Raw genomic sequence first — 12,639 nt, forward strand, 5'->3', positions numbered from 1 at the left:
GATTGGAAAATACTGTCAGATTTAGATTCCGTTTAATTGTTCCACCTTACATTGCAATAACACACCTACGCCCAGACGTGTTATTAATATCCAGTTCTTCCCAAACTGTAATTCTGTTAGAACTGACTTGTCCATGTGAAGAGAACACTGGCACAAACGAGCCATCCATTGTTTTTCATAGCATAACAAAGTGAAGAATATTTGTTAAGCTTTCGTTTGTGCCAATATTCTGTGTTTGTGGGTGTTCAACGGCGTTTCCAGACACGGCGTTTCGACGTCGGGTTTAGTCTCCCGGCTAGTCCTGTTTCAATACGAAAAATCGCAAATAAATGACACTTGTCACTTTGGAATGCCTGTTTATCAATTCTGCGGCTAAAATATATAGAACCAGGGACGTTGTTGACTCTCAAACCTGCCCCCCCCCCTAAGTCCAACTTTATTACAGTCGAATGTTAATCGAGTATTTACAATATTATACCAATTATAACGCCTTTTAATCTGTTCTATAATAGATTGTCGAAGAGTGTCAACAAACTTTCTGAACCAATAGAAGAAATATTAGATTAAGGCATATTAACCAAAAGTCAATTAAAGTAATATATACTGGTAACAAAAATAATATGTCTGCCTGGAAGTGTCAGGAACTCCGTAAAAAATTACCGTGATTTTACTCAAAAACTATAAGATAACTAAGATTTTAAAAAAACAACAAATAACGGAGTGTCCCTTAACTCCTACGATGAAGAGCTTCTAAAAGCAAATACGAGCTATGGCAACAAAAGAGGTCTATTGTTTCACTGTTCAATTAAATATTTTTGGCGTGTGTCATTTCTGGTAAGTTGTTTGAGTATTGTGAAAGTTTTTTTAAAAGCACAAGTTAAAACGTTTTGTATATTTCTGTTAAATAGTTTTAAAAATATTTCCAGTACAGATCTTACGACGTTAAATATTAATTAAATTTAACCTTTCACGTTCATACTTGGTTTGGAAAAGTAAATTCATTGTTTTATAAAACAGAAAGCCATATATTGCATTTGCTTTAATTAAAGGCTGTCTGATAATAAGTGTAGCGTTGCAGAAAGATACATAACACGGAAAAATTTCGGGCAGGAAAATACTCGATTGATTGTGCTGTAAGTAAAATATTATTTCGGTTTATTTTTAATTTGATCGAATCATTAAAACTTTTTTATTATTCTGGATGCGATGCAAGTTCGTTTTAAATTTATTGTTGGTGTTTATGCTGAATTTTGGAGGGGTATACTTTTAGATTCATAATCTCGATTCTTTATTTCATTTTTTTCACAAAATAACAGTTGAATACATTTTATTAGCTCGTAGTGACCTGTCACAGAATACCAACTCACATTATCTATCGACTTTTCTTCAACACCTTATTTGCAAATTTTCACTTTTTATCACTTATATCTTTTCAGGTCATCTAGTTATATCTCGGGTTGGAAATTTACATGTATAGATAAGAATTGATCTAACTACGCGCGAGACGTGATAAAAAAGAAATTGAACTTTATACGAAGTTATATTATTTTTTCAATTTTTTGATCTTAAAAATGATAATGAAGTAAAAAGAAATGTTTTAATATACAACGAAAGAAAATTGCTATTTTGAATTTTTTTAATGTTAGACTCGGTCCACGAATGCTCGAAAGTCGTTGCAGCGTTAGTTCAACCGGGAATCTGGTAAACCCTGCACTCAATTTTGAATTTCAAAATAGGAAAGTATTAAGAAATGTATTTCTACTAAAATTCTGGATTTCTGATTTTCAATATAATTTGAAATCAAATGGTCGTAAGGGTGCACACGTTACATGTTGTATGAATTACAAGATTTTCAATGATACGAAAATCAAGAATACAAATATAACGAATAACAGATTATCGTAATTTTTCTTAAATATATATGATAATTTTAAGCTTTAAAAGACAAATAACGGAGTGTCTTAAAGCTCCTACGATGAAGAACTTCTAAAAGCCAATGCGAGCTATGGCAACAAAAGAGATCTATTATGCCACTGTTTAATCAGATGTTTTATTACTGGACAAACGCTGGCGTGTTATTTGTTGTTTGAGTATTGTGAAAGATATTTTTGAAAACACAAGTTAGAAGAGAAATTTTTGTATATTTTTAGTAAATAATTTTAAAAAATAATTCCAAGACAGAGTTTATGTAAGGGGGGACGTGTATGACGTAAATATCTTTAAGTGGAAATCTGCCCACTAATAATAATAAATAATCTCACTCATCTGGAATAAAAGAGATACTTGAAATATTTTTATTTTTAGAATTTTTGCAAGTTTCTGAAATAAAATGGCTTTATCAAAAGTTGAGCTTGCTGCCATGTTGGAATGTAAGATCTGTTTAGACACCTATCATCATCCTAAACAATTAAACTGTGGACACACTTATTGCCAAGATTGTCTAGATAGTATTTTAGTGTTTATGGAAGATGGAAGTGCTGAACTGCCTTGTCCAGTGAGGTGTACTAAAAAGACAACAATAACTCAGGAACAAACAACATCCTCGTTAGTTAAGGTGTTCACATTAACTGGCATTTTGGACAAAGTGTAAGTTAATCCTATGTACATAATACTGAAAAACGCTCATTTTGTACTTTTTTCAGTAATTGTCGGAATGTCTATTTTAGACAAACGCGCATGGAAATAACACAGACATAATTTTGTGAAAAAGTTTTTAGTTTCAAACATTTCAGTTACCTATACACAAATTTGGTTTGTATGTGAACAAAAAAATACAATCACAAATCTAAAAGTTCTTCATAAAAGAATAACAAATATAGGGAAATTATATTTTAAAGCAGAAATTTTATACCAAATATTTGTAATTTATCGTAAGTAACAATTGTTTAAAATATAAGAAGAAAGTAAGAACAACAGCAGCTCATGGTCGTCATAAAAATTGTATAGCATATGTTAAGAAACTCACTATAATGGAATATGAGGATATAAAATTTAATAATATAGAATGTTTTCGTAAAAAAATTTGTTACTACTTTATCCATAGTTCACCTGGTGAAAATGTTAAATCTTTATGTCAGCAAAGTAAAGAATGTAACCAGATAATCAACTATTCCTGTACAACATGCAGTTTAAAGATCTGTAAAAAATGTCAAAACCTTCATTCTTGTTCCAACAAATCATATATCAATGTCATTTTCAATCAAAAACTGCAAGAACTCCAACCATTTTGTAAGCAACACGACTCGCTTGCAAAATTTGTCTGTATTGATTGTGAAAATTTGTTAACATGTGTTTATTGCACACACAGACAACATAAGAATCACAGAATAAAAACGATTGATGATTTTGGTCTTGAAGCTAAAAAGTGGTTTCAGTCGTTTATCAACTCATTCGATGAAACAAAAGTGGTGTTGAAAAATTTAACAAGAATATACAGTGACGCTCTAACAAATTTAGAGAAAGAAAGAGAAGTATTTGTTCAAAAATTAGAAGAAAGAAAGTTAAAGCGACTAGAAGAATATCTCAAAATGTTAAATAAAGAAGAAGAAGATCTATTGCGGATATTCGATGAGAAATCGGAACAATTTAAAGCAAAATTGACTAATGATGGTTTTGTCGACAATAAGAAAGTACAAGAATTTGCAAATTACGTTCAAGCTTTTAATTTAAAATCTCATTTTGAGTTAGTTACTGAAAAGTTGGAAATTGAACGACAACTTCGCAGGCTATCCTCGTTTCCAAGAACTATCCCAACATTCAATTCACATCTTCATCAAATGAACAAAGCGGATATTTCGTCAAATCCGTTGGGCGAAATGAAAATTTCAATTGATGAAATCACCACTGCTGGTGTAGATCCCAATGAATGTTCTGTTTATAGAAACTTGATTGATGAAGATGAAACCCAACCCAACTATTTCCAATTAACAACTGATTTAATGAATTTAGTTGAAAGTCTGAAAAGTGAGTTTTTCATTTTATTCATTAAAGTTTTAACATAAATTATGTGAATTTTAAAAAGAAATTATTGTATTTTATAGAGTACGAGAAACCAAATGTAAATCCTCGTTCTGGAAAACAACAGCAGAAGTAGGTATATTTTAAATCCTCTATGTGTTACTTGTCATCGTCTCGACACATCACCATATTGATCAGAATCAGAATTTGTTGTCATTGAATTGTTTTAAATGATTGATATATCATTACAGCTGCTTCAATATTTGTCACATACAATAAAATTGTTTGTACAGCCTGTTTGTTAAATGCTTATACAGATTGATAAAGGTTAAAAGATAGCAGTAATATAATTAACGGTGTTTTTATTTAGTGATGTAAAGCCAAAAAGTTTCCAGCTTGCTAAAAAGCGTTACTCTTTTGAAGGTATGAAGCTTTTTATGTGGTGGAGATAGGTTAATTTTTCTCGATACACAGTAATTGTGGTATTGCTAAAAGACTATTACTACCTAAAACAAGTTGTATATGTAATAACAAGTGATATAAAAAAGAACATTTAAAATTTACAATAAAATACACGAAGCTTACCTGAAGATGTTAAGTTTTATTTACGAAAAGCTTCGTGTATTTTATTGTAAATTTTAAATGTTCTTTTTTTATATAATAATCCTACTATGGCGAAGAAAACAATTTAGTAAGCACAAGTATTATTCCAATGCTATTAATTCTTAACACTCATCAACTTTGAAAGTTTTTCTTGTTGCTGTGTACTGTGCATAGTACTGTTCAGTTCTGTACGCTAGGCTTTGGAAAAAATTTTCTCACCAAAACTTAAATTATTTTAAGATAAAACAGATAGGCTAAGAGATTTTAGGCGAGAAAAACTGGGGCTAGTTCTCTTGCATTACGCAGAAATTAGACTTAATTTATTCGTCCCTATATGTAGTTTTTGATGATTAACAGTACTGTCAATCCCATTTCTAACCATTTGTAGTTTACTGTAGTACTATCACTCCAATTTTCATCACTCGTAGCACAATAGATGTTCTTCTCCACTTCTTCCCACACTGCCCCCTAAATATTTATACTTGCTGAGCCAATCAAAGCCAGTTTGCCTACTTCCATTTTAACTCACCGTGTCGTTGTAATGTCACTTGCCACTTTTAAAATTTCAAAAAAAACTGTTTAAGAATCCAAATAAAATTGCCGCCCTAGATAATTCCTACTAATGATAATTCCTCACAGAACAATCCATTCATGCCCTCCCGTACAATTACTCCTTGCTAATATCGACTAAATACATGCCCTAAGCAGCGACTTCCGCGCTTGTCTTACATAAATAATTTTATAAGAACATGAGACTTTTCTTTCTGGCAAATACGAATAACAAAAGAACAACTTTAGGTTGAGATCGTTGTTTCTAAAACTAAGGACAAGCTTATTTCCGTCGTAAAGTAAGAACAATACATAATGTAATTTCTCTTGACCCTCATTTACTTTCACTCAGAACCGTTTTTCTTTAATAATTGTCCCCTAGGCGCTTTTAAAAAAGAGTAGCTTGGAAAAGCATGTGGATTTTCCTGTTTTCCTTATTTAGTTTAAAATTTGTACCTAACACGAGATAAACTCGCACTTTAGAGTTTGTAACTCGCACTAGATATGATAAACTCGCAGTTTAAAATTTGTAACTCGCACGAGATATGATAAACTCACAGTTTAAAGACAATTAATTCTGATATATATCACAACCAAATCTCGGTAGAGGTTAAGGGAAATAGCAAAGCATGGTTTTTTTTGTTATGTGGTGTCATTCGTAAAGAGTGAGCCAATGACATAAATTTTTAGGATTTACGTACAGGGCACTTTGATTACACTCATAAGCGCAAGAAGTGCACACAAATTTTGGTACTTATTACAAAAATACCACTGGGTTTGTTTACAAAAGAGAACAGCCTCGACGTTGTTTTATGTTGTTCTTACAGGTAGCTTAGCTACCCTATATAGCTACATTAAGGATTAAACTAGCATTTATTACTTAATACTCAGTAAAATAGGTCAAGTTTAAATATTAATTTTTTTCGCTATAGCTAGCTAGACTAAGTATGAAAGGACAAGGCTGAGCTTTTTAGCTCGGTTTAAAATCAAAACTTAAGAGGAAAATTCATCGCAGTTTTTAAAATTATATTACACATACTACAGAACACCTGCGGGAAATCTCATTGTTCATCAAGGTACCCCATATGGGTAATATGGAAGATTTCTTCATAAAAAACCTCAGAAACCTTTTCAAGTGGATTACTTTCACATTAACAAAAATTGAAAATTTTTAAGATGAACTTTTGCGATTTTGTCATTTATTAGTTTTCAAATTTCTCGCTGGAAATTTATAAGGTTTAAAACCCATGTCGCACAGTAACTTTTTCGTCCTTATCATAATGTGATATACATTAGCTATGGAACAACTTTTGCAGGAAAATAAAAACACATAAATAGAAAAAGGTTGTTATAAAAATAATATAAATTAATTTCAAACCGATTAGTCCCTGCAGCCATTTTGGTGTCAGCAGTATGAAAAACTATGCTAAAACCATAATAAGTAAAAGTCCTATTACTTCAGTAAAAATTGAAATAATGACTTGAAACTTAGTATTATATGTTTTTAGACCAGTTTGATGAAATGAACCCAAAAAATTTTTTTGCTACTATTATAGTTCTTGAGTTCCTGAATTTAGCCATTTTTGGGGACGCCGATAAACCTTTTTTGAAAGCATATTATTTTGACAAGCCATGTGTACAGATAACATTCAAAGTGATTCTCAGGATTTAAAATAATTCAAACAGATAAAATGTGTCCCAGGTTTATATACCTTATCCAGGACCATATACCTTATCCAGCTCTATAAATACAAAGTTGTTAGAAGTTATTTTTTTGTCCACCTGGATCTGCAACACGTTTACTTGCACTAATCGCTCAGCTTGGTGCCACTCACAATTAATTTTTAAATATCTACAGGAACTTATTATGCAAAATGAAAAATGCTAAACAACTGTATTTGCTTTGCAGAAGTAACAATAGGCTTCATCATAAATCCTGTGAATGTTGGTTTATGAAAAATGTATTATACCTTTATGCTATAAGCACTCCACTGGATTTGTAACACATTACACTAAGTGTCCTCCGTATGACACAGTTTACCCTTTACTAAGTCTTAACCTGGACAGAGACTTTACGTCTTCCGGCTCCAAGCGAATATTACTTCTGGCTATACTTTCCAAAATTTTGTTATTTCATAAAAGAAACCTGAAAATCTACAAATATTTATTTATGAAAAACAGGTTTCTGTTCGATAAAAGAAACCTGAACATTTGCAGAAATTTATTTATGAAATATAGGTTTCTGTTTGTCGTGACAACATATTTAACCAACATGCAATGCCTTGCACACCTAACTAGCTATATACTCAAGTCTTGACTGTTCACTGTTATGGGAGGTCCAAATTGCTAGCAAGTAGCTATCTTTATTTAAAATGACAGAATGCCTTGAAAAATCTTTTGTATAGCTAGCCTCATAAAACTAATATATTTAGCTCTTGTACTTTATTACTTAATTATTTAATAACAAATGTGCCCCTGAAGTGCTGGCTAGGTAGCTTAAAATCACAAAATAAATATTATCCAGATGTGACCATCCCTCATCATCAGACATCAGAAAGGCGTTTCTATTCTTTACTTCTCATTCTGGGGTACCTCAAATTCTTGTAAATCCAATGAAAAAAAATTACTAAGACTTCCTCTCCTTTCCCTTGCACGACTCATGGCATTTCTCAGCATGTCTTCAGTTCGAAGCCACGATTCCTTAGCTTCCAACTGCGTCTCGTTCACAAGTTTCAGCGCTAGCCAATGTGATGGAAAACGTCGAGGAACCCTGGGTAACTTTGAAAAAATGTGGTTCTGCCTTATGATTTTCAGATTTTTGCTGCTGATATCAGCATATTTTAGCCCTTGAGTGCCACACCTCCGTATATATAGGAGTTAATTATCTTTAAAATTTGTAACTCGCGCTAGATATGATAAACTCGTAGTTTAAAATTTGTAACTCGCACGAGATATGATAAACTCGCACTTTAGAATTTATAACTCGCACGAGATATGATAAACTCGTAGTTTAAAATTTGTAACTCGCACGAGATATGATAAATTCGTACTTCAAAATTTGTAACTCGCACGAGATATGATAAACTCGTAGTTTAAAATTTATAACTCGCGCTAGATATGATAAGCTCACAGTTTAAAATTTGCAACTCGCACCGTAAATTGGCGCCTAAACAAAATCGAGGAAACTAAAGAAAACTAAAGCATGCAAAAAAATGTAAGCACTGAACGAATATGTCACGTGATCCCAGTCAACCGCGTAGACTCGCTGCAACTTCGTCTCCAGGGAATTTATACTAATAATGTAACAGATTATCAAACACGCACTTTAAATTTTTACACGTAGTAACTGGCAACTCGCAATGTTCTTAAATTTTTAATTTTTAGACAATTATGTAAATGTTCCTAAAACTTCCTTTTTGTAGTTAAGTTTTCTAGGGTGCCGTCTGTAGACTTCGGCCCTATTTCAGTTATTAAAAATTTATTTCACCGGTCAGAAATGTGTTGTCATTTTTGTTCCTAATTATTACCACATAATTTGTGTTTAGAACTTGAAAAAATCATTAAAAATGGCGATGTCAAGACATTTCAATCAATTCTTATTGATCATCCAGATATCGTTAAAATGAGAAGTGGTTATTATGAAACAACACTGTTGATTATAGCAGCACGTTACAATAAACCATCAATAGTGAAATATTTGATCGATGCTGGTAGCGATATGTATGCTGTGAATAAAGATAAATGGAATGCATATCACTACAGTGCAAGTTGTGGTCATCGTGATGTTTTGAAACTTTTAATTAATCATGACGTAACAAACATTAACAACGTAAACAATAACAATGACACACCATTACATGTTGCATCTTTTTTCGGTCATACTGATTGTGTGAAGTTGTTGTTGTCTATACAACACATCGATGTCAATATACGAAACAGATGGAACGAAACTGCCTATGATGTTACTTGTAATAACACTATCGAACGTTTATTACAAGAACATCAAAGAAATTAAGAACATTTTCAGACAATTATATTTTTTAACTTACGTAAGCAAATTATTAAAAGCATATATCGTCTTTTTTATTAGAACTATAGATTATAGTAGAATAGGTTTCTTATTTATTTCATAAATTTACGTTCACAAATTTCAAAACATGACTTCCTAAGAAGATAATGGTATAATATATCAAATACAAAAAATTTAGCTGGGATGTGTCATCTTTACTAACAGTGAGTAAGACACCTCACTAGTTTGACAAACAGGACGATTTGCTGTTTGTTTCAGAATTAAGCCGAGAAAAACGTTTCAAACAGAATTTGTTTTAAGAAACACCACTGGCTCTTTCTGGACTTATCATCAAAGTCTTTTTCTTTAATCAAGAGCGTAAAAACCCCCAAACAAGTTTTCTTCACATGTATACATCGCAAATATATCACACTAGTCACTTTGCATTACCTCGTTTATCAATTCCACGGATAAAATATATAGAACCTGGGACGAGGTTGTCGTCCCTAAATGACAATTATCTTGTATCAACACGAAGAATCGCAATCGATATATGAGACACCCGTCAATTTTAAATTCCTCATCTATTAATTTTACGGCTAAAATATATAGAACCTGAGACGAGGTTGTCGTCCCTAAATGACATCTAAATTATCTTGTATCAATACGAGAAATCGCAAATATATAACACTCGTCTCTAAATGCCTCGTTTATCAATTCCACGCCTAAGATATAAGAACCTAAGACGTTGTTGACCCTAAAGTGCAACAAGAATCCCTGCTGCTTTAAGATTTCCGCCATTAGCCCGAGAAATTTAAAATAGACCTTGAAAACGGAGAATTATGGGATAAACAAATCACGATTCTCAATTATTTTTTAAACTAACCTGCAATGGTAAAATACAACTCAATTAATAAAAAATAAAAATTTTACACAGCTATATGAAGTATTGTAAAATAACAGTTAAAACTTTAAATGGATATTTTTAAAAGTGATTAGAAAAATTTTGGAAATTCCAGAATACAAAAATCTTGCTATGTAAAAACTTGACGATTCGAATATAATAACTTCTGAACGAGCTCAATTTGAATGATGAAGTAGTTCATTGTTAATTAGTTCAGCAATAAATACATACATATTAGCATTTCAGTATTTAAGCCCTTTAAAATTTACCCTCTTGTTAAAAATTTTTTTGAAACGCTGGTAGTGCATGGTTTGATAACAGCTGACCTAAAAAAGAAAGTACGTTTTAAAAATAAGACACACGATTACAATTTTACCATAAACTGCATTAAAACCAGGTTGTTTAAATATTGTCTCTTTTTTAACCTCTCTTTGCCTCTTTGATTTAAAAAGGGAATTTAATACAAAGATACAAATCCATGCAATGTGATGCACAGGTATATTTCGTGAGATTTTTAAAAATCAAGTCATTTCTAAGAAATCTTAGAAAAATATTTTGTGATACTTTGGGTTGATCTCAAGAAAGATTTTCAAGCAAATTAAGCACAAGGAGAACTGATAATTAACCAGTAACAGAATATTTAGCCGTTTTTAATGGCGCCATAGCTTGGTGGTTATAACTCTGGCACTTTGTGCGGGAGAACAGGGTTCGATTCCCCTTGGCGGCAATTCAATATTGGTAAGTGAATGCTACCATAGCCCTGGACTAGGACTCCCTATCTAAGCTATGACCTTTGCTGGAAATAATAGACAGGATTTGTAAGACTAGCCATTTAAAATATACAGACATTCTATTTATCAAGGCAGAATAATTATATATACGGTGCGTACAGTATAATTAGCCGCTTTGGACAAAAACTTAACAATAATCTCCCATCATTAAGATATTCCGGCCCGCATAGCAGCTACGGAAGTCAATTACCTGTATCAATACGGAAAATCGCAAATATATAACAGCCGTCACTTTGAAATACCTCGTTCATCAATTTTACAACTAAAGTATATAAAGAATCTGAGACGAGGTTGTCGCCCTAAATGACAAATATCTTATATCAATACGAAAACTCCCCAATATATACCACTCGTCTCTTTTAAATGCCTCGTTTATCAATTATACGGCTGAAATATATAGAACCTGAGATGTTGTTAATCCTAATGTACAATTTTATGTATTAATACGAAAAATCGCAAATACATGACACTCGTCACTTCGAAATGCCTCGTTTATCAATTTTACAACTAAATTATATAGAAACTGAGACGTTGTTGACTCTAAGGTACAATTATCTTGTATCAATACAAAAAATAGCAAATACATGACACTTGTCACTTTAAAATGCCTCGTTTATCAATTTTACAACTATAGTATTGGGAACCTGAGACGAGATTGTCGTCCCTAAATGAAAATAATCTTGTATCAATACGAAAAATGGCAAGTATATCAGACATTTGCGTCTTTTAAATGCCTCGTTTATTAATTTTACTGCTAAAATATATAGAAACTGAGACTTGTTGACCCTAAAGTACAATTATCTTGTATCAAAAAATCGCGAATATATACCACTCGTCTCTTTGAGATGCCTCGTTTATCAATTTTACGAATAAATATATAGAACCTAAGACGTTGTTGACCCCAAATGACAATTATCTTGTATCAATACGAAAAATCGCAAATACATGTCTCTTTGAAATGCCGCCTTAAGCAATTTTACAACTAAAATATACAGAACCTGAGACGAGGTTGTCGACCTTAAATGACAATTATCTTGTATCAAGAGGAAGAATCGCAAATATATGAGACATTTGTCTCTTTTAAATGCCTCGTTTATCAATTATACGGCTAAAATTCAAAGAACCTGAGACGAGGTTGTCGTCCCTAAATGACAATTATCTTGTATCAATACGAAAAATAGCAAATACATGGCACTGGTCACTTTGAAATGCCTCGTTTATCAACTTTACGGCTAAAATACATAAAAACTGGGACGAGGTTGTCGACCCTAAATTACAATTATCTTGTATCAATACGAAAAGTCGCAAGTACATGTCACTTTGAAATGCCTCGTTTATCAATTTTACGAATAAATATATAGAACCTGAGACGTTGTTGACCCCAAATGACAATTATCTTGTATCAATACGAAAAATCGCAAATACATGTCTCTTTGAAATGCCTCCTTACGCAATTTTACAACTAAAATATACAGAACCTGAGACGAGGTTGTCGACCTTAAATGACAATTATCTTGTATCAAGAGGAAGAATCGCGAATATATGAGACATTTGTCTCTTTTAAATGCCTCGTTTATCAATTATACGGCTAAAATACAAAGAACCTCAGACGAGGTTGTCGACCCTAAGTGACAATTATCTTGTATCATTACGAAAAATCGCGAATATATACCACTCGTCTCTTTGAAATGCCTCGTTTGTCAACTTTACATCTAAAATATATAAAAACTGAGACGAGGTTGTCGACCTTAAATGACAATTATCTTGTATCAAGAGGAAGAATCGCAAATATATGACACATTTGTCTCTTTTAAATGCCTCGTTTA

General features: G+C 32.1%; 1 protein-coding gene across 2 annotated transcripts; it reads left to right on the forward strand.

The window, feature by feature from the left end:
* The first annotated feature begins 862 nt into the window (after positions 1–862).
* Positions 863–9,820, forward strand: LOC130649403 (E3 ubiquitin-protein ligase TRIM56-like). 2 transcript variants are annotated; one of them, XM_057455685.1, is made up of 6 exons: positions 863–1,133; positions 2,305–2,586; positions 3,044–3,963; positions 4,041–4,089; positions 4,328–4,380; positions 8,655–9,820. In XM_057455685.1, exons 2-6 carry the CDS (start codon positions 2,330–2,332, stop codon positions 9,122–9,124), a joined length of 1,749 nt encoding a protein of 582 aa, XP_057311668.1. In that variant the 5' UTR covers positions 863–1,133; positions 2,305–2,329; the 3' UTR covers positions 9,125–9,820. The 2 variants fall into 2 exon arrangements, with proteins under 2 accessions (XP_057311668.1, XP_057311660.1); XM_057455677.1 differs by lacking the exon at positions 863–1,133 and having other exon boundaries at positions 1,160–2,586.
* Positions 9,821–12,639: the final 2,819 nt, after the last annotated feature.

The sequence above is a fragment of the Hydractinia symbiolongicarpus genome, chromosome 1 (assembly GCF_029227915.1).
Source record: "Hydractinia symbiolongicarpus strain clone_291-10 chromosome 1, HSymV2.1, whole genome shotgun sequence".
NCBI classification, from domain to species: Eukaryota; Metazoa; Cnidaria; class Hydrozoa; order Anthoathecata; family Hydractiniidae; genus Hydractinia; species Hydractinia symbiolongicarpus.

What these genes read in the sequence shown, in the direction of transcription:
- LOC130649403 (XM_057455685.1), top strand. Translation starts at nt 2,330, where the DNA reads ATGGCTTTATCAAAAGTTGAGCTTGCTGCCATGTTGGAATGTAAGATC. An exon ending in TTTAGTTGAAAGTCTGAAAA is followed by an intron (nt 3,964 to 4,040) that starts GTGAGTTTTTCA and finishes TGTATTTTATAG; the next exon opens with AGTACGAGAAACCAAATGTA. An exon ending in TCTGGAAAACAACAGCAGAA is followed by an intron (nt 4,090 to 4,327) that starts GTAGGTATATTT and finishes GTTTTTATTTAG; the next exon opens with TGATGTAAAGCCAAAAAGTT.